Here is a 20,518-nt window from a genome sequence, read left to right on the forward strand (position 1 = left end):
AGGACGCGAATGAGAACGAGATGAGAATGAGAATGTATTACTACCACTCACGGAAAGGGGATCTCGTGTTTGAAGTGGCCGACGAACTGGACGACAGCGCTCCGCCTTGCACGAGCACCTCAAAATGAAGAAGATGAGCACGAGCTCTTCAATGAAGCAAAAGAAGATGAAGGAGAATGTACAGAGCCTTGCGACCACCCAGAGTTTGTACAGAGCACCGTCTAAGCACAACACAGTACAGGACAACACATACGCATCCGACATCATGTTACTATCACCGGCAGACCGACTTGCGGAATACCGGGTTTCGGCCGCATAGGCACGAGGCAGAGGGACGAGGAGCAAGGCATCAGATACACAATACGTACAAGCATGAATACCCCAGGAGTTACACGACTAGTTAAGGTACGCTGTATAGACGTTTAGTCAGATAGACGGACGATATATAGATCGACGGATAGATAGATAGAAAGGTTATACAGACGTTACTCTACCTACCCAGGAGCTATACTACCATAACATGTACTATACGTAGAATAGTCAGCGGCGGTAGTTTAGACAGAGGAACGAGCCTGGTCCTCCTCTTCTCTTCCTCTTCCTCTTCCTCTTCCTCTTCCTCTTCCTCTTCCTCTTCCTCTTCCTCTTCCTCTTCCTCTTCCTCTTCCTCTTCCTCTTCCTCTTCCTCTGCAGTACAGTACGGTACAGGACGGGTCGCCGCTCATAATTCACTTTGAAACGCCACGAACCGATGAGATCTTTGGATAGTGCATAGACTCGAGGTGAGTTGCGTGGAGTTGAGACGAGCCGAGTCAAGTTGAGTTGCGTCGTGTACAGAGTACTGCGTACGGAGTACTGTGTACTTATAGTGGTCGCAGTCCGAGGTCCCTGCCCGGGTGGAATACGGTGAGTGGTGACTTGAATTGTGCTTTGGGGCTGTGTGCTTCAGCTCTCTTCGTGAGAAATCTAGGAGCTGGAGGAGCCCCTACTGTACGGAGTATATTGTTGTATTACTATGTGCAGCACAGGACAGCACAGGACACAAAGTTGTCTCGGATCCGGCAGCAGAGGCAAAACGAGGCAAGGCACGGCTTGACAATCAAGGCATCTGCATCTTCCGGCCCCCTCTATCATTTGCAACACATTCAATCATCATCGATGTCCACATCAATGGCGTCCGGGTTTGCAGATACGGTGGCTTTTTCTTTCCCGTGCGCTTGTCCGTCTTCATCGACACCCTCAGCCGTCTTGGATGGCCTATTTCCTCCCTCTGGGCCTGTACTGGCGGCGACAAAGCCGACCGGAGCACGAGTTTGCCTTTCCAGTGCCGCCATCGCATCTGTGACGCTCCCTCGCTCTTCCCCGTCTCTATGCGCGCCAGAATCGGCATTCGTCGCAGCGGCAGCTTGGCCCCTTGCAACCGCCTGGCTAGCAATGAACGCCACATCCGTATTGAACTGCGCGGCCACACTCCTCTTAATACGCAGCATCTCTTTGAACGTGTCTTCATTGCCGTGCGCGACTTCGAATTTCTCCCACGTCTCCCAGAAGGGCTTGTCGACGCGGGGATCCGCATACTGGGATGCGTGGCCGTAGATGGCTCGCGCGCGGTCAATCTCGCCCAGCCGGCGCTCCATCTCGGCAAACTTGAGACACATCGCTTTTGCGTCCGAGTCGGGGAGGGCGGCAATGGCGCGCTCGTATATCGGGCGCGTCGACGTGAGGCCGAAGTTTGTGGCCGATTTGGTAATGTAGAATTCAAACATGGGGAGGCGGTCTTCGTCTGACACGGCGCGGGTGGCCCGCTCGTAGATCCGCATGGCCGATCTTGCGAGCCCGCGCTCTTCTTCCAGGTCGCCGTACATCAGGTAGATGGGCTTGGCGAACTGTGGGGGGACATTTTCCACGGCTTGTTCGAAGAGGTCTCTCAGGCGCTCGAGCCCGATTTTGCGAGTCACCGCTTTCGTCAGGTACAGGTTCCAGAGTTCGAATGCGACGGGGTATGTAAAGACGTCAAGGCCGCGTTCGTAGACTTTGAACGATTCCTCAAAGTAGCCATGCTCCTCCAGGAGGTTGGCGTAGTTGACTACCGTCTGGGGTGTGGCAATGCGGAGTTCAAAGATGCGGTCGTACACGGCGCGAGTTTCATCCAGTGAGCCGACTGACTCGACCAGGTCGACGTAAAACGACCAGACCTTCCAGGACTTGTGGACACGTTGCTGCGGCGAGAGCGTCTCGTCGAAGTAGTCGACCGTACTCCTCTTGGGCGCTTTCGTCGCCGTGGCCATGACCTTCAGCGCATTGTCGAAGTTTTCGTTGCGGAGTTCCATTTCGGCCCAGCCGACCCACGTGTCCGCCAGTTCTGCCACGGATTTGTAGGGCACTTTGACTGCTTTGTCGAGGATAATCCGTGCGGTGTCGAGATCACCGTTTTCTTCGTAAAATTTGGCGTAATTGAGCCAGAGTTCGTGGAACTTGCCCACGGCTCTCTTCGGCTGGATTGCTGCGATGGCGTCGGTATAGGTTTGGACGACTTCTTGCTTGTTGTCGTTCCACAGGGCGACCCGCTTCTCCCATTCGACCACGTTGTTCGGGTTCTGCCGTAGGAGGACGTCGTTGACCAGGAACGGCCGCCGGTCCATAAGGTGCTCGAAGCGCATCATTTTCAGATCCAGGTCAAAGTCTTTCTCCGCGTCGACTACACCCTTCGCAGCTCGGGCTGACGCGGCGTCCATGAGCGTGGATAGGATGGACTCCTCAAACTCCACATAGGCGTCAAAGACCATGGTGAAATCGCGTACTGTCATGACCGTGGTGATCCCTTCCTCGAACACGTCCCTTGCTCTTTCAAAATCCCCTCGTGTGATCCAGTAGGTTGCGAGCCCTGCCCAGAGCTTGCCCCTTTGGTCCGCAAATCGTTCGATGCCACTCCGGATGATGGTATCGGGGTCGAAGCCAGACACCGAGCTGTCACCGATTTCTCTGGCCTTGTTCACCATGAGCTCAACCATCTCGCTCCACAGCTGGAATTCGCTTTTTATGTGCTTCGACCGGAATTTGGGGTTGTCCAGGATCTCCATATATCTCTTGACGGCCTCCAAGTAGTGTCCGGTCTCGATCAACAGGTCGATAAAATCTTCCATATCCTCGGGATGAATCTGGACATATCGCTTCCATATCTTGACAGCAGTGTCGCCTCCAGCCGAATTTGCGAAGGACTTGTACAGCTTCCATATCCTGTTGTGCTGGGTGACTGGAAGGGCCCGCAGCGCCCTGTCGAAGGTCCTTCGAGTCTTGGTCACATAAGGTTGTCGCAAAAGAAATGTGAGGTACATCTCCCAGATGACGGGCATTTTGTTCAGCAAGATCAGTGCTCTTTCGAAGAGCGCATTAACCTTGTTGTACTCGGCCTTGTATCTGACCGGATTCTTCTTTTTCAGGTGCTTGACTCGGAACTCCAGGTACATCTTCCACAGCTTGTACGACCGCGGCAACTGTATGCATGCCCTCTCTTGTACGAATGCCTGCTCGAGGATCGTGCCATTGCGCATTTTGAAGTCGATGTAAGTGAGCCATGGTCGAATGCTGCCGGGATTGCGGATGATGTCCTGTTCGTAGATGGCATCCTCGCTCGCGATCAGGTACAGATCGGGCTTCGCGGCCTTTAGAGATGCCATGGTGGCTGCTGAATTGCCATGCGATTGACGCACGATGCCAGGCATGGCGCGCAGCGGATTATCGAGAACGTGTCTCCTCAGCTTCACTCCTAAGAAAACGCAGACAACTTTGACCTTCAAGGCGGCGGGTGTCGGGACAAAAATCTTCCGTTTCCGGCTTGGCATTGTGGTGGACGTTGAGGACGCATGGGCGCATCTCTCTTTGCCTTCAGTCCACGCGGCTCTGTATCTTCGAGTGACGACCGAAAGTCCCTTCTTTCTTCTACGTTTCGACGGACTACAGAAGTAAGATGAAGCCCTTCCGCGCATAGCAATCGCGCAGTGTTTTGCAGTGACGACAGCAGGCACTAGAGCAGTAAATCCAGATTGACCTCCTGCAGCTTGAACACATTCTCTGACGATCCTGGTCTTGCCGATTTCGCTGGGTCTGTGGCTGCAATGAGGTAAGGAGAGGGATGCCTTAGCATATGATCGGCCTAGGGTACCGTAGCTTGTCTGCGTAAGCGAGGCATTGAATCAGAGTAACGGCCGAGTCTTGGACTAGTCTAGTGCTTCAGTACATACTCGGGCTATATCAAGCCTCCAACGTCGGAGGACTTGACCTTGACCGTCCTTCTTATTTGCAGTTGAGCAGCAATCGTTGTGTCGATTCCCAGTTCACTGAACTTAGAAGTGACCGCGGCGCTAAGTCCTGTCTTATAGTTACTCGTATGGGACGAGTGCGCTGGGAGACCAGTGGCTGCATGGTGCTCCACTAGGTGCCGTGATCAGCAATATAATAGAACTGGCGGCGTGCTCAGACGGCGAGATGCTGAACTGGACATCTAACTGGCAATGGATGAGATTCAATACGCCGATGAAGATGCTAAGGTCGGGACCACTGCCGTTTTTCGGGCGATTATATTCCTGCGTTATCAACCACAGATCAACGACGCCTGGCTTTTGCAAGATATGCATACATGCGCATGCCATGCCAGCCAACCGGCGCATGCTGTCTGACTAACTTGAAACGTCCAGCGTGTTCAGTAACTAGCGAATTCATCCGAGCGAAAGTCGTGGATTCCTCTATGGACATGCAGGGAAGTCCCCAGTCCCAATTCGCGTTCTTCTGCTGTGATGCCGTATTCTGACCCAACCAGTACCAAACGTGACCCAATCTCAACCTCGCCGTCCTATGTATTAATCTCGTACCTGCACAATTGGCGGACTGGCCAATCGACATGCATGCAACTTACGCAGAAGTCCATCACGGGTAAGAAAGTGCTAGACCGTGACTTTCCTATTGGTGGGCCTCATCACGGATGTTCTTTACGCGCTGCGTGTCTGCCGCTGCGATCGCATAGTATGGAGTCCTGTGGCAGACAGCACGAGGCCCACACCTCAAATCAGGTTAAGTTGCCGCGGGAGTTTGAATAGAGCCAGCCCAGCCCAGCAGACGGAGTCCGCGTTAGGCTACTATACCGCTGTAGAGACTACCGGGAGACTCTGCGACTTGTGCGAATAATTGCCAAGTAAGTAGGTACTAGATAGTAGGTAGGCGAAAGAACGAAGACCGCACAGTATGTACGTGGATTGCGTGAGTGACTACGACTTCTTCAGGCTTGTTGGTGCAATAACGAGTCCCATTGCACGGAATTATTGACATGATTGCTCGTCCCCACCACAGATTAACAAAATCGACGCTCCGGGGCTGTCTGACTAGATCAATCGAATAGAGGAAGTCCTTCTCCACTCGGTGCGATTGCCATGAAGTCCTGAGCGGGCTTCGAGGTGGCAGAAGCGTATAAGAATTGTTGTCGTTCCCGTGGCGTCTTCTCGGATTCTGCAGAATCTCCTTCACTGTTCCCAAGTGCTACGGTGTTGGAGTATTTGCTGTCGTGATGCTCGCCCGTCTCTACTCGCGAGTGCTCATATCTGCCGTGTGTCGTCATTCCTGCCATCACTGTGGCGTTGCATGAGCAGCACCCCATGGTGCGAAATGTTGTCTCACCCGCAGGTGGGACGTCGAAAGCAGAGGGGTTCTTTCTAGCTATGCTTTGCACTGCCGCTGAAAGCGGTTTCAGGAAACCGAGACTCCAGTAGCGGCCGGAATAGCCCAACGTTTCGTAAGTCGTATTGGGATCGATTTCTAGCGGCTTAGAATCGTTGGAGCCCGGCATTCGCAGGCGATCGAAGATGGCTTGGAAAACACGACTCGATGCTTCCCCTCTGTCACTAATAGACAATCTGTTGATGATGGACATGGAACGATGAATGCAGTGCATCTGCGAATGACGGGTCTGTACCTTTTCCATGATAAATCGGAATAGCTGAACCAAGACTTCCTGGCCGGGATGGACCCGGTTGGGGAGTATGATGCTGTAGAAATATAGGAGAGACAAAATATGCTGTTGCGTCAAAAGCAGGCTGGCCTCGTTGAAAGCAAGGTTAAACATACAGAATGCTGAAGGGACGAAACCGAGGTAAAGAAAAGCCTGGCCACCCAGGAAAAGATCATAAAAGCCCTCCGATGGTCTCAGCGATTGGCGGCTGAAACTGTCGTGCCAGGTAGAAGTTTGAAAAACAGAGTCGTAGTAAACCCGGCTGTGGTACAGCAGGGCATCCAAGTGGTTCATCTCTTGAGTTGACGAGACGACAGAGTCGACATGACCAGGATCGAGTGTGGCTTCCAGGTTTCCACCGGTGACGCGGTTGCCATCCAGATCAGGTGCTGCCAATGCTTGTACGTTCGTTTCCGGGATTTCAAAGGTTGCCACAGTTTCGGGAGTGTGACATTCGATCTCTGTTGTAGCATCCGCAGCAGGCGACTCCCGAAGAAGTGCTTGTAAATCGAGCACACCTTTGCGCTTATATCTCTTGATGTCGTCCGACTTCACCACTCGATCGCGGATGACAAAACTTGTGTCTTTTCTCAAGGCTTGTCTTTCGAGGACGATCCGCAGAGCATAGAGCATATCAGGCTGTTTCTTCTTTCGATCAAGGCCCCACTTCTGGATCCGAGTCTTCAGCATAGCCACTCTACAGCGTCTTAGCTTTGGTGATTGTGGATAAAGAATCATACTCACGCGGGATGAAAACCGTACTCTTCTGCAAGTATTGCTTGTACATCACGAAGGCTCTTGCCTTTGTCCCGGTACAATCGCGAGAAGAGCGCTTTCTTCTGGCCCCATTGGTCCTCGGAGTACGCCCGGGCGCGCGTGCGAGGTATAGGAGGGTTGAGAGTGATTGAAGACATCAGTCCGATGAAGCTGCAGATTCCTGGGAGCTCATCCTCGACGGAAACAAATCACAGCTGCGCGATGTTTTATACCCTGGAGGGACAAGATGGAAGCAATTAAGGCTGAGACGTAATGCTTCTTCCTCAAACTTGCAGGATCAAAAGTTGCCGGCATGGCGCTAGCACTCGCACCGCGAGAAGATTGGCCATGGCTCATCCAGTCGCTGGTGGCAGTGGAGAGTTCTTGCGCAGGAGAGTTGGAAGCTCACATAGAAGTGCGTACGGGTGAAGCTGTGATCAGTACGGAATAGGCGTCTAGGGCAAGTTTGTGTTCATCAGAGAGTCGAAGCTGGGGTCCCATCCGCAAGGACATGGACCTGTCAACGGCTCCTGCATGACAAGGGTTTTTACTCACATTCCCCGTGGTCTGTCACTGGTCATAAGCGGATTGGCTCCTAGCGTAGCACGAGGCGTCATGAAAAATGGGCTGACGATCAAGAGTGCTGCGTCGCTGTTCAACCCTCTGGCGTCTTGCGGAATCACATAATACTCGCAAAGAGACATGAGAGACTGGGAGTGGTGGGAGTGCGCCTTTAGAGAATCGACGGAGTAAAGTTTTAGCGAGCTTGGCGAGCTTGGCGACGTCATGCCTGTTTGAAGCCTCTCGGGTGGATCACTCGCAGCTGCAATGCAAGCCTGTGCTCGTCTCGCCAGCCAAACTACTAGCTGGGCTTCGTCGACAGCACATTGCGATCCTGTGTGAAGATAGCCCGTTTAGTCGGCATACGAGCGCTTAACAGGCAAAATGTCTTCAGGAGCAGGGGTAAGCGCATCCTGAGGGATGTGAAGGTGCAACACTTCTGACATGGACTGTAGCGAGAGGCCGTCTTCCCCACGCGGCAGGCGTTGGGTCAGATGAACAGCAAGTTGAAGGGAGCGCAGACCGGCCACAGCTTGCTCAAGAGAAAGAGTGAAGCTTTGACAAAGTGAGGTCGCAAGAAGAACAGAGGTCACCAGATGCTGACCTTGAACTAGGCGTTTTCGAGGTGTGCATGAGCGTAATGCCGACCCTGGGCGACGTTAAGCTGAACCAATGCAGAGATCCTCAAACGAATCGACGAGGCCAAGCGTAAGATGGGTCGAGTCATGCAGATCGCCGCCTTCTCCCTCGCCGAAGTCACGTACGCTGTTGGAGGAGACGTGGGCTACCAAATCCAAGAGTCCGTCAAGACAGCACGGTTCAGAATCAAGACCAAGCAAGAGAACGTCTCGGGAGTCTTTCTACCACAGTTTGAAGGATACACCAAGGACGAGATTAATGACTTCGGCCTGACGGGTCTGGGTAAGGGAGGTCAGCAGGTGCAGAGATGTCGGGAGACCTACACCCGAGCAGTCGAGACTCTGGTCGAACTGGCCAGCTTGCAGACTGCGTTCATGATCTTAGACGAGGTCATCAAAGTGGTGAATCGGAGAGGTGCGTCAAATGAATTCAATGCCGAGACTGAACTGACCATCTCAGTCAATGCCATCGAGCATGTCATTATTCCACGGACGGAGAACACCATCAAATGTGAGCCCAGTGGAGATGCTGTACGATGGCGCAGACACTAACGCGTGCCCAGATATTAACTCGGAACTCGACGAACTGGACCGCGAAGAGTTCTACAGACTCAAGAAAGTCTCAGGCAAGAAGCAGAGAGACCAGGCTGCCGCTGATGCAGAGATGAAGCGGAAGAAAGAAGCAGAGAAAGGGAAACCAGAGCAGGAAAATGGTGCTGAAGCGCAAGATGTCCTTGGTGAACACGAGGATGAAGACGTTATCTTTTGATGTCTTTCACGGCGCGGAGTTTCTGCAGGTTTGGTGTACACTTGGAAGCCCCGTCAACGCCAATCTTCCGTTTCGCGAGCCATGCATGGGTATCGATAAATATAGCAGTCCTTTTGCTGCCGACATGAGAAGACCGTAACTCTTGCACGTCGTTTTCGTAGCATTTCCTTCAAGCACGCTGGTAGGTGACGCGGATACCTTTGCCCTCGTCGCCCAGCTGCATGCCTGCCGTGGCTTCTTTGGCACTGATTGCTCCCGCTTCGGCCTCGTATTCCACGAAGGCGATCCCCTTGCGGCCGGGCACCATTCTAACTTCCTTGAAGCCTTCAAAGCGGCTGAATATCCTGCTCAGGCCATCCGCGTCGTAGCTGTCCGGCAGATCCCGTAAGAACAGAATCTTGTTGGGCGGTAGGTATTCATCTGGGATGATGGCCGCAGCATTCGCGCCCGACGGTTTCAAGCCCGCTCCCTTGGCCGTCTTCACCGGCCGTGCCGCCAGTCCTGCTCCCGCGGCGGCGTCAGCAGGTGCCGCGGCCGGTCTCTTGAGCATCTTCTGCTGTGTAGCCTCCAACGCCTGTTTTCTCTCTTTCTCCGCAAGTCTCGCTCTCTTCCACTTTTCCAGGCCCTGCTCGCCGTCTTCTTTAAGCACCGTCGCGTCCGACCTCGTCCGTGCAAAGTCTAGCTGCATCGGCTTATCGAACAGCTCGAAGCCATTAATTTCTTCGATCGCTTTGGCGGCAGAGTCGGCGTTGTCAAACACAACGAATGCTTGACCTTTTGCTTTCAAGTTCGTCTTTGCCACCAGGTCGATGATATTGCCGTACTCGGAGAAGATTTCGGAAAGGGCTGATTTCAACTGGTCGACTTTTATCCGTTCTTCGAGGTTTTTGACATAAACTCTAGAGCGCCGTTAGTGATATGGGCGAGGATGTCGGTTGAGACGTGAACCAGAAACATACGTAGAGGACGGCGCATTTTGCATGGCGGTCGCCATGGCGGCGGACTCGGACTGGTGGTTTCCGGTACCCGATCTGTCTGTACGCCTGAAGGGATGTTCAGGGTAAGTTTCACCAGGTGTAGTCGCTGGTCGGAAGATGCGATGCCAGGACAGGGACAGCCCGATCACGTGACTGAGATTTTCCACCCCGCCGCTTGCATTAGAGCTCTTTCGCAGTTCGACTTTGGTTTCAACTGTGGCGTTACTCGAGGCCTAGTCAAGGCAGTGCTCCTTTCCTCGCCTTCTTCTTTCGTCCCGGCGCTTCGGGTCGTTCCAACTCAGTAACAAAGTCGCCAGGATCCTTCTCAAGACGCGATCCTTCATGAGGTAGCCCACCCCCCTTCGCCGCTCCTGGTCACGCTCAAAGATGCAACATGAGCAGCGCCGCAGTAGCAACCCCGCCTAGAAAAGGTCGACTCGGTAGCAGAATCAAGAGTAATGGCGGCTGTCTGACATGCAAGATTCGCAAGGTCAAGTGTGGAGAGGAAAAGCCAGCTTGTCTGCGGTGCTCAAGCACTGGAAGGAAATGTGAGGGCTATGTGAACGCCATCAACTCACGAGAACAACCCCCAGCGGCGTCTGCATCGCCTACTCTGGCCCACGTCGGATGCATTTCAAGCTATGCACATGCAAGTCGGCTCGAGGTACAGGCTTTCGAATTCTTTATGAGTGACGTGCTGCCTGGCTTTTCGCGGATTGTCGATCAACACTTTTGGCATCAAGTCATTCCCCAACTCAGTCAATCCGACAAGATCATCTGGGACGCGGTCAATGCCCTGTCATGTCTCATTCGCCATCCCCAAATTTCGTGGCGCTGGCTTTTACCGGGGCCGAAAGCATCCACGTTGGCCGACGACAATCACCGCTTGGCTGTCAAGTGGTATAGCAAATCGCTGCATGGCCTTCAGAAACGTATGACTCACGGCAGTGTGTCGCCGGGTATGCTCATGGTAACCTGCCTACTCTACATCAGCATCGAGTGTCTTCAAGATAATCTAGATGGGGCAATGGTGCTTTATTACCGAGCACTGGCCATGAATAATATGCTCGCAGAGAAGGGCGCGGGCAACTATTCAACTACAGCGGCACGCGACGTGGGTTCGGTCGAAGGCACGGTCCAATCTCTGCTAAGACACATGTCCATCTCCAAAGAACTTCCTGCTTCCCTGAGAAAGGTGAATAGTCATATCAACATGACTTTCGATTCTTTATCAGAAATCAGGGAGGAAGGTTATCTATTGCTTGACGAGGTGCACGGATTTCTCGAACACATCGACGGGATAAGGTCGATAATGCCAAAAGCCTGGCTTCCCACGCCAGACCTCATCGAGTGGTGGGAGAAGGTGAGGAATAGAATTCGCTTTCTGGAAACAGCTATACAGGAGGTGGTCAAAAGACAGAGACGGGCTATCTCGGAATGTCCTGATGAAGACGAGCTCTATTCAACTCTGATGTTGTCGTTTAACCACTTCTACGTCGTGGTATCGTCCTCTGTGAGCATGTATCAGACAACCCTGGACGAATTCATGGCTCAATTTCGATCAATAATCGCGTACATTCGCCGCGTGGTCGCCATCCAACGAAGAAGATCCCGACGTCCGGTATTTGTCTTTGAAACGCGCATCCTCCCGGCTCTTTACTACGTCGCAACCAAGTGCCGCCATCCGCTTATCCGTCGAGAAGCGATTTTCTTGCTCGAGAATGAGGCGCCCCGCATGGAGTATATCGCCAAAGCTGAAGGAATGGCGGCGGTGGCCAAGAGGATTGTCGGGATCGAAGAAGCCTGTGGCAGTGAGGAAGGCGTGTTTTGTGCAGAGTGGCCTCCTCACAAAGCTGATTTGCTCCCGGCCGAAGACCATCGGGTGTATCGGGAGAGGCTGACGGAGCTGGTGGATGCAACCTCTGGTGAACCCGTGCATTTTCTGGAATATGGCATATGGCGGCGTGAAGGCGACGGTGGTGTTTGGACTCCGACCGAACATATCGTCAAAATGTGAGGTGAAGCCCCAGTCGAACTTATCTCTTCCAGAGAGACTGTCAGATTGGGACTGTCAGATTGGCTTGGGCATCCCAGCTTCCAACATCAATCCCTGGACATTTCTGTCCTTGACACTTCGCATGTATGATACCTGCTCATCCGACATCTGGAATGGACGGGGCGGTTCGTGGAAGAACATTAGCCTATACATGGCATACCCGATCACCACCGATACAGCTGCACTGCAAATGATGATCAGGATCATCACGGTTTTGCTTATCCCCATGCTGGCCGATGTTGAGCAGTCGCGGCGTGGTATAGAGAGAAATGCTGGTGTGTGGTTCTCGAGGCACTCTTCGGCTTTCAACACAAGGAAATTTGAGCAAATGGTAGACGAGTGAGGAAAGAATTGAACGATCGGGATGAAGACAACGGTCCTTCAGCTACGAGGAGATACTTTTTATCTTGAGCCCAAGAACACGGGGCAGTCAACCTGGATGCTCGCTTTATAGGGACTACCCACAGCGCTACGGTACCACCAACTATCTACGCAGCAGTCCAGCGAATCTGGGTTCCTCCGTCCCCATTTACAGCGTCACCATGCTTCGTGAAGTACAACATGACCAAGAATACATCAAGATACTGGCGCCTCACACGAGCTCCTTGCTCCACAAACCGAACACACCAGTCGCACCGCGCCGTTGTTGATGCCGCCGGGGGATGCAATATTTATGTCCGAAACCGAAGGCTCGCTAGCCGTGCAATTTCTTGCATGGCAGACAATTTCGCGTCACATACCGATCAATGCTCCTAGCGGATGAAACACACGTTAGCCATCTGGAATACAAACGTCCTCGTTGTGCCGTGGCTCTATCACTTCAACTCCTGACCGCCATGCAATGTGGCCGCTGCGAGTTGCGGGCCAGGGAAAGAAGAAGCGTTACAATTGGTCATCCCGATGCAGGGGAGTGTATCTGGGCCGTGAGCAGAGTCTCCACAACCCGAACCGCCCTCTCAAACCGCGAGTTCGGAGCAGACCCTCAATCTCAGAAGCTGCCTGGGGTTCAACTTGTTCCTGAATCGCAGTCGAATCCCTGATCTAGATGTCCAGCCGCCTCCTTTCTCCACGTGCGCCTCGAAATTATAACAGAATTTATGGGTGTGCCTGGGTGGAAAGTTCGAAGAGCCCGGCGCTTGACCGATTCCGGAGATGGAAGGGAGACTGGGCCCAGTGCGCGGGCCTTGCGGTATGCGCCATGGTAAACGGCTGAGTACAGCGGCTCTGCAGGAAACGAGGTAAGTTCTCCCGTCTTCCTTAGGTAACTGCAACAGATACACTCTCTCTGCGTGAAGTACTTTTTCATGCCGTCCCCAATGCCGTCAAGCCGGCTGTCGAACTCGTTCCAGAGCGACACTACGATGTTGTTGACACGATCCTCGAGACTCCTTCTACCTTAACATACGGTAGCCTTTATAAACCTGCCATGCCCCCTTGATGCAGGCAACGGCCGTCAGAACACGGACAACGACGGCAAGGCAGAACGTCCACTCCTGCACATGGTTGCGGTTGTCTTGCTTGGCTTGCAACATGCCTCCTGGTTGATGCTCCCCGACAACCTACTTTGCCATGACGAAGCGGTCTCTCCAGAATTCAAAGTCCTGCCAACATCGCTCAGACGCTTTCGATTGCGGGCACGTACCGCAGCGAGGATCGATCGTTCATTTTCGATGCTCCATCTTGAACTAGCATGTGTGGATCGTCAGCGGATGTCGGAATCATCAATGATGATATCCATCCAGTTCATTCAGGAAGCCAGCAAGGACCATTTCAGCCAGCGTCGGTATTTCATATACGTGCGAGGCGGACACACCGTGGAAGATTGCAATGTTTGAATCGTCACCCATAACTTAGTGGTGCTCGGCGAAGTCTCGAGCCCGTTGAACATTGATCCCAGCCACTTGTGCGAAATGTCGTGCCGTCAAAGAACCTCGACAGGAGGAAGTCGTCCACCTGCATTGACATGGCTGCCCCTGTCACAACTGGTACTGGTACATGAGTCCCACGCGTGCTCGTGGTGCTGCATCTTCGCCTTGCGAAAACATGTGACACACTGAGTCCGGGGGGGGCGGGTTGGTTAAGTCATGCATGGGGTCAAGGTCAATTGGCGGGATGCTCAGCTCAGGTCTGGAAGCACAGAAAACATTGGACTTTGGAGAGGTCAATATTCGCCGCTCGGTCCCTCGTACGGAGCACACCCCGGTATGCTATTCTGTTTCCCGAGTTTTCGGTTCCGACAAAAGAAGGGTGAATCACTGTGCAATTCGGGTGATTTCCACCGACCAATGTCAACCCTGCAGCACCTTACGAGTACGCGGCTTCAATTTGTAATTTAAAAAAGCTACAGTAGCTTGCCTGTCCATAAACCTATCGTGATAGACTTGACCCGTTCAAACCTTCTCCCGTAACCGCATGTACGTCAACAGTCCCCACTGCACGACGAAAAAGCTGGAATGGTGCTCGAGTTTCTTCCCCGGGTTGACTAGTTGAATATCGTACCGACGGATAATTTCGGGGATGATCTTGTTCATTTCGAGCAGGGCGAGATGTCGACCGATGCAGACGTGAGAACCGCCGCCGAACTAGACGTGATATCACCGTTAGCAATTTGTCCCAGGTTCGGCTCGACGATACAAACAGATAGCCTGTGGCTCGACGATGGAGACAGACAGCTTTGGCTGGCAACTTACCTGGAACATACACCGCTCCATCAACTTGATCTTCTCCTTGTCACCTTCCAGCCATCTCTCCGGTCTGAAGACATCGGCATCTTCGCCAAAGATGCCCTTGTGTCGGTGTAAAACCCATCCGTTGACGGCGACGGCCGTGCCCGCGGGGAGCTTGACGCCGTCGATCTCAGCACCTCCAGGAGGGACCTTCCTCGTGATGTTCAGTCCCACAGCCGGGGCAATCCTCATGGCTTCCTTCAGACAGGCCTGGAAGTACGGTAGGTTCTGCGACTCGTTGTACTGGACCATCTCTGACAGGTTGGCCGACATGATTTCCTCGACCAGCTTCTCGTAGACCCTTTTGTTCGCCAAGACGTACCAGAAGAAGCTCTGCATCGTGCTGGCAGTCGAGTCGCTCCCGGCAAAGATGGCGCCATGAGCAATGGCAAACACATCGCCACGGCTCAGAGCCTCGGGATGTTCCTGTTGGGCGATGATCAAGCTGTTGAGGAGATCCTTGTATTCGACCTTCTCGCCGTTGGCGGGTTTCTGGCGCTTCTCCAGCTGTCCGAGTGCCGTCCGAGTGACGAGGGCGTTCTTGGTCGACAGGAAAGGGATCAGATTCCAAAGCGGATTTCGTCGGAAGATGTGGTCGAGCCAAGGTACCTGGCCAATGATGCCATTGTACCACTGCGAGTTGTCGATCGTTTTGATGTTGTTGTCCACGTCGACTCCAGCTTCCAGGAACCCGAATTTCTTGGAGAAGGCGACTTCGCCGAGGACGTCAAAGGCAAAGAAATGAAGCCAATCGCCGAGGTCGCAGACCTTGTTGTTGTCGGCAAACTCGTCCAGCTTGGACAGCAACAGCTTCTCGGTCTCCTCGATGCGGGGCGTGCTTTGCTGCATGGACGCCAGGCTGTAAGGCGTCGCTGCGTACCGCTTCTTCACGCCATGGACCGCTTCCCGAGTCTCAGTGAAGATATCGGGGTTCTCGGGGGGCGGAAAGACGCCGTAGAAATCGGTCTTGTGGAAGCCTTTCCCCGTCTTGAACAGTTCGATCGCGGCCTCGGGGTTGGAGAAAGAAACCTCGTTCGGTGCAATCCGTACAACGGGACCATATTTCTGGTGCAAGGCGATGTGGTGCTGCTCGGTGTGGCCTGTCCAGGTACTCCAGACTTTCCATGCTCTAGTGCATGATGCAATGAACGGGCCGGGGAACTGTCGCAGAGGGGAGGAATATCGTCTCCAGAGAGGTCGTACAAATAGAAGGACGAAAAGGATCAAGAACGGATGAGCAGCCACCACGTGCCATGCAGTCAGAACGGCGGACTTGGTCAAGGGCGCTTCCTCGGTCGTTTTGATCTCCATGCTGGTGCTAATGTTGATGTCTGGTGCGGTAATGATGGAGTCGTCGTTTGGCGGAAGACAGAAACGATTAAGAAGAAGTAGGTTAAAAACCTCCCGCCGCCACTACAGTACCACCACCTGTGATGCCCATACCACTCAGGGCAGTGCTTAACGAAATCATGGTGATGCTCCTGCCTCCACGCCTGCCACACAATGCTCGTGGACAGCGGTCGCTCGGTCGATGATTCCCCATCTCACGCAAAGGAGAATGCCCCACACGTCTAGCCCCACGATCTGTGGCCAGCGAGCATGGTCCCAGTGCTGCCACAGGCTGCCCGGGATTTGCGACGGGCAGACGGCCGGGCTGACCTGGACGCCCATGCTTTGGCAATCTGGTCTCGTGGAGGGATCTGACTGATGTGTGAAGATGGGGTAGTCATGGAGCAGAAGTCCTTGACCTGGAACTAACCTATCCTGGGCCACACAACTGCCGAGGGGTCTCGACGCCTGCCCTACCTTGAGCAACCTCCAGGAAGCCACTGCGTCAGAAACGGTGATGATCCCTCTTGGGTGCTGCTCGACTTTTGGCCTTGTTACTAGTCATAACCTGCCGATGCTGAAATCTCTCTCTCTAGGTCCTTGATCGAAAGATGTCCGCATCGGACAGCTCCTCAGATCTGCGAGATCTCCCTTCCCTTTCGAAAGCCCTGCAATGCACAGAATCTTCTCCACATCACGCTACTGGTGTTTAGAGTTGGAGGTCAAGACTCGTACCTAATTGGCACAGACCCTGATGAATGATGGTGAAGCTACCCCACATGGCGAGCTGATGTGATCGCAGCACGAAAGATGGTGTTGGCGAAGCCTTGGATTCCTTCGGCGGTATTCCGGTAATACTTCTGGAACAACATTTTCTCATGCCACATATCAGATTGTGGGTTCGGTGATATGGTCTTCGACATAGTGGTGCAGTGCTCGAATGGAGAATGTCACTTCTCTGCGGGTGTTGACGAGCATGGCGCTCGGTTGGGCGCAGCAGAGAACCGACTTGGTTTGATCCCAGTCGATTCACCTCACCAGAGTACAGAGGACATGGTCAACCGAGCAGCATTATCTATCTGACTCCGGCGAACACCCCAGATACAAAGTCGATGAGTAGGCGCTTGGCGACGAAGAGGCCTGTAGCGTCTATTGCAACCAACTACATGGAGCTGGAGGCAATGCCCTATACCCTGACGGAGCTGTGGCGCAAGTTGTGGGATCGGAATCAGAAGAGGGAATCAACCATATCGTCGCCGAAGTCGAGGAAGTCTCTTTACTTGTACTCTGTGTTGCCAACTCTCCTTCTTGCGTTCTTGATGTTCCACTTGAAGGTGCGAGGATGATGTGGACTTTCTTTGATGTTGACCAAGGGCTCAAAATTTGCTCTGCTCCTGTGGTCCCGTTTTACTCAAGGTTACCATCTGGCAGCATCCGTGTTGTGATGACCTTGCAAAGCATTCGCGATGCCAAATGGCATGCAGTGCAAGGTGCAGGAGGAGTTGGCAGGCTCATTTCAGGCGGTACGAGCAATGAGGGCAGGAAGGAGGACAAGTGAACAAGTAGTCATCACCCAAAGGGTTTTGAATAGGTGATGGGCAAGCCTTCAGCAATTGTAGCAAGGAGAATTGCTGGGTGTAGGGCAGTGAGTGGTGAGTGAAACTGAGGGAAAGATGAAAATGTTTGCAGGTACATGTATATTGAACCATTCACTCAGGAAGAAGGGCGATCCAAGTTCGACTACCACGAAGGAACCCACGACACGTTTATCTCTCGGTTTCCTCAGCACATTTCACTCTTAATTATAGTTGTACATACCGTTATCCTATGAGTACAACCCGCTAAGACTCATTGCATGCGTGACACTTGCCAGACTAGCCCTTCCTCTTCCTTTCCCTCACCCCGTCAGGCCGACTTTCGCCTTCAACAGGCTCTCCATTGACGAGCACAACTGGCCTGTTGCCATTGACCTTGGCATTTTCCAAAGGCTTCTTTTCGTCCTTTCCGGGGATATTAGTATCCTCTTCCTCCTCTTCATCCTCGCTCCGCTCATCGACCGTTATATTGGAGAACACATAGTTCTTCGCGATGCGGAGGATCAGGAATAGCCAGAAAAGATTGACGGCTTGAAGACAGGCAAGAAGGGAGAACGTGATATACTGGCTGATCCAGCACTTGTATTGCTGGGTCTCCCAGTTCAAGTCGAAGGGGCCGACGGTCCTGAATTCGGTCAGAGTCGCCCACAGGATTTTCCAGTTGATCCAGTGGCGCAGGTAAATCCAGATGCCCATGAACATGAGATAGTAGGGTCCGACAATAATCGAGTCAAGGTAGTTAAGCGTTTTGGAGGTCTGGGGTCTTGTCAGCATGCGATACATCGATTATAGGGAAGAGCCGCTATTCACCGCAAGAAAAAAGTCACTTATGTCGTGTGTGATATAGACGGCAATGCCCATCTTTGCAAAGTGGAAGCGGTAGCTCAGTCCAATGAGAGCAAGTGTGATGATGTGGTGGAAGACCAACTCCTTAAAGTCCTTGCGAGGCTTTTCCAGTTGTAGGACGAGGACTATGGCTTGCTGCGCCCAATATGCTGCCTGCAACAAATAGTAGGCCTTGAAGATCCCTTCGTGCTTGCGGTGAGGGAAGCCTTCAAACATGGCCGTTGTGTTGAAATACCACAGTGTGCCCTGCTTCATCACGTAGAGACCGAACGGGCCGAAGACGGCGAAGTACATGGCTGTGTAGACTTGTTCCATAAAGCGCGATTGCTTGGCTCGCTTCGTAATGCCGCATCGTATTGCCATGGGACGGATGACCCGTTGCATCATGAATTCTCTCGTGAATGTAAAGAAGATGGTGTAGAATCCAACGAAGGCAAAGTCGGCCTTGCCCTTGCCATACATGTTCGGTCCACCCGGATAATCTGGTCCGAGAGGGTATGACAGGAATATGGCTTTATGGAGAGGATTCTGCTCGCCTGGGTTTATGTAGTACGCCCCGAGCAATGCGAGGAGGAGGAGGAGAGGGTTGAGCCAGGTGTGGCGCAGGGAGACTTGCTTCCATTTTCGAAAGGCCGATCTTGCTTTCCGTCTTTTGGAGTGCGGCTTGAGGTCTCTCTCGCGTGCCTACAAACTGTCAGGACCGTCAGAGCACTGCGTTGGGTACATCGTACAGATATCTGTTCAGTGGGCCGCAGTGCCATGGTGGCCAGAGCAGGAGCACCAGTGTCCCCGCGAGGATCGCCACCAAGGTTGCTCGACGTCCGGCGTGGGCGCGCCATGGTGGATGATGATGGCAATGAGAGCCCGCGCCTCCGAAGTCAACAGAAAAGTGGTTGTAAGTGAGTGATCGGAGCAGAGGGCAATTATGTGGTCAGGCCGGACGCATTAAAGGTGCATGTGAAGGGCCTTGAAATGAACAGTCAGCCTCCGCAGAAGCTCCGTGCGCGACCGCACCACTCCACACAAAAGGAGAGAGAGGACCACAGCAATTTCCCAGCGAAATGTCAACCTGATCGAAGCCCTCGTATCCGCGTATCACCGTATCTGGAGTATATGCTCCGGATCTTGAGATCACCTTCACAAGCATAGCAGTCTTACTGTCTGGACCGGAAAGAAATTCAGGACATGATGCCGTGTCTTGACCTGATGTTTTACTACACATGTGTGATTACTGCCGTGGCTATGTAACTCCACAAACATCGCGGTTTCCATCTTAAGGCGAAGGGACAGCCTCGACCGTGCATCACTCCTGCTGCTTTTTCTGGTCTGTCTCGTCAGGCCGGGGCGGTTCCTCGGGTCTCTTGGACTTGTCGACGGTGCCGTGAAGCTTCGCCGTCGCTGCCGGTCCCTCAGGCTTGTGTTCCTCTCCTGATGAACCCATGAAGGGGTTGTTCGAACCAGAGACATCGCCTTGAGCCTGCCTGGTATCAGCAAGGAAGGTCCTGAGGAGATGGCGTAACAGAACTTACATCTTTGGCGCCTTTTGACTCTGACGCCCTCGCGTTGTCATCGGATATGGCCGTGCCTTTGGGAGTCCTGAGTATCATATTAGTACGTACCGTAGCCCCGGGTTGTATAACTTACACCTCCTTATCTTTGTTTTCACCCTGATCGTCGGATTGTTCCTTTCCTTCCTCTTTCTCTTCCTCCTTTCCTTCCTCCTTACCCTCCTCCTGCTTGTCGCCATCGTCCTCGCCTGAGTCCTCCTTAGGTGATTCTTCCTCTTCCTTTGGCTCCTCAGCAGGTGCATCTTCAACTTCCTTTTCAGCATGAGCGTCATGGCCATGACCATGGTCGGACTTGGTGGGTCCTTGCTGCCATAGCCAGCCAGCAGCTGGGACAGTGACGACGATCGAACCGATTAACCTGTACGACTCCGGTCAGTAACCACCGAAGCTTCAGTGTTCCTGACCTACCAGGGAAGGTCGCTGCTCTTTTGTCCGCCATGCTCAGTGGCATATGTCCTCCGACTGACACCACGAAGGCTCGTCCGAGCTTGGATTCCTGCGCGCTTGAGAGAAAAGGATTGGATGGAGCCCCGGAGGGCAGCTGGTCTCGGCAGCGGCATTGATGCGGGAACTTTGAAAAGACGATTGACGGTGGGAATAACTCGGGATACCTAGAAAGCGAGATCACTGCTGAAGGCGGCGCTCTTGGGATAGAAGCAATTGACGTTGACCGAATTGATCGGAAGCGGGAAATGCCTCCGG

At 53.2% G+C, this 20,518-nt stretch overlaps 8 protein-coding genes across 8 annotated transcripts; 2 read left to right on the forward strand and 6 right to left on the reverse strand.

The window, feature by feature from the left end:
* Window positions 1-1,142: 1,142 nt before the first annotated feature.
* On the reverse strand, window positions 1,143-3,674 carry G647_07783 (pre-mRNA-splicing factor syf1; the record flags this gene model as incomplete). Its single annotated transcript, XM_008732095.1, has 1 exon — window positions 1,143-3,674. The coding sequence occupies one exon, from the start codon at window positions 3,672-3,674 to the stop codon at window positions 1,143-1,145; it is 2,532 nt and encodes an 843-aa protein (XP_008730317.1).
* Window positions 3,675-5,377: 1,703 nt separating this feature from the next.
* G647_07784 (uncharacterized protein) lies at window positions 5,378-6,909 on the reverse strand (the record flags this gene model as incomplete). The annotated part of the gene is made up of 2 exons (XM_008732096.1): window positions 5,378-6,692; window positions 6,740-6,909. The coding sequence occupies 2 exons, from the start codon at window positions 6,907-6,909 to the stop codon at window positions 5,378-5,380; spliced, it is 1,485 nt and encodes a 494-aa protein (XP_008730318.1).
* A 787-nt stretch (window positions 6,910-7,696) lies between these two features.
* On the forward strand, window positions 7,697-8,719 carry G647_07785 (V-type proton ATPase subunit D; the record flags this gene model as incomplete). The annotated part of the gene is made up of 6 exons (XM_008732097.1): window positions 7,697-7,714; window positions 7,768-7,877; window positions 7,927-7,937; window positions 7,991-8,365; window positions 8,411-8,461; window positions 8,514-8,719. The coding sequence occupies 6 exons, from the start codon at window positions 7,697-7,699 to the stop codon at window positions 8,717-8,719; spliced, it is 771 nt and encodes a 256-aa protein (XP_008730319.1).
* Window positions 8,720-8,888: 169 nt separating this feature from the next.
* Window positions 8,889-9,713, reverse strand: G647_07786 (uncharacterized protein; the record flags this gene model as incomplete). The annotated part of the gene is made up of 2 exons (XM_008732098.1): window positions 8,889-9,618; window positions 9,679-9,713. 2 exons carry the CDS (start codon window positions 9,711-9,713, stop codon window positions 8,889-8,891), a joined length of 765 nt encoding a protein of 254 aa, XP_008730320.1.
* Window positions 9,714-10,090: 377 nt separating this feature from the next.
* Window positions 10,091-11,713, forward strand: G647_07787 (uncharacterized protein; the record flags this gene model as incomplete). The annotated part of the gene is made up of 1 exon (XM_008732099.1): window positions 10,091-11,713. The coding sequence occupies one exon, from the start codon at window positions 10,091-10,093 to the stop codon at window positions 11,711-11,713; it is 1,623 nt and encodes a 540-aa protein (XP_008730321.1).
* A 2,429-nt stretch (window positions 11,714-14,142) lies between these two features.
* Window positions 14,143-15,789, reverse strand: G647_07788 (uncharacterized protein; the record flags this gene model as incomplete). The annotated part of the gene is made up of 2 exons (XM_008732100.1): window positions 14,143-14,334; window positions 14,443-15,789. The coding sequence occupies 2 exons, from the start codon at window positions 15,787-15,789 to the stop codon at window positions 14,143-14,145; spliced, it is 1,539 nt and encodes a 512-aa protein (XP_008730322.1).
* Window positions 15,790-17,681: 1,892 nt separating this feature from the next.
* Window positions 17,682-19,087, reverse strand: G647_07789 (uncharacterized protein; the record flags this gene model as incomplete). The annotated part of the gene is made up of 3 exons (XM_008732101.1): window positions 17,682-18,158; window positions 18,213-18,932; window positions 18,980-19,087. The coding sequence occupies 3 exons, from the start codon at window positions 19,085-19,087 to the stop codon at window positions 17,682-17,684; spliced, it is 1,305 nt and encodes a 434-aa protein (XP_008730323.1).
* A 464-nt stretch (window positions 19,088-19,551) lies between these two features.
* Window positions 19,552-20,376, reverse strand: G647_07790 (uncharacterized protein; the record flags this gene model as incomplete). The annotated part of the gene is made up of 4 exons (XM_008732102.1): window positions 19,552-19,725; window positions 19,778-19,844; window positions 19,893-20,174; window positions 20,225-20,376. The coding sequence occupies 4 exons, from the start codon at window positions 20,374-20,376 to the stop codon at window positions 19,552-19,554; spliced, it is 675 nt and encodes a 224-aa protein (XP_008730324.1).
* Between the last annotated feature and the right edge of the window lie 142 nt (window positions 20,377-20,518).

Source organism: Cladophialophora carrionii (assembly GCF_000365165.1).
Source record: "Cladophialophora carrionii CBS 160.54 unplaced genomic scaffold supercont1.6, whole genome shotgun sequence".
Lineage (NCBI taxonomy): Eukaryota > Fungi > Ascomycota > Eurotiomycetes > Chaetothyriales > Herpotrichiellaceae > Cladophialophora > Cladophialophora carrionii.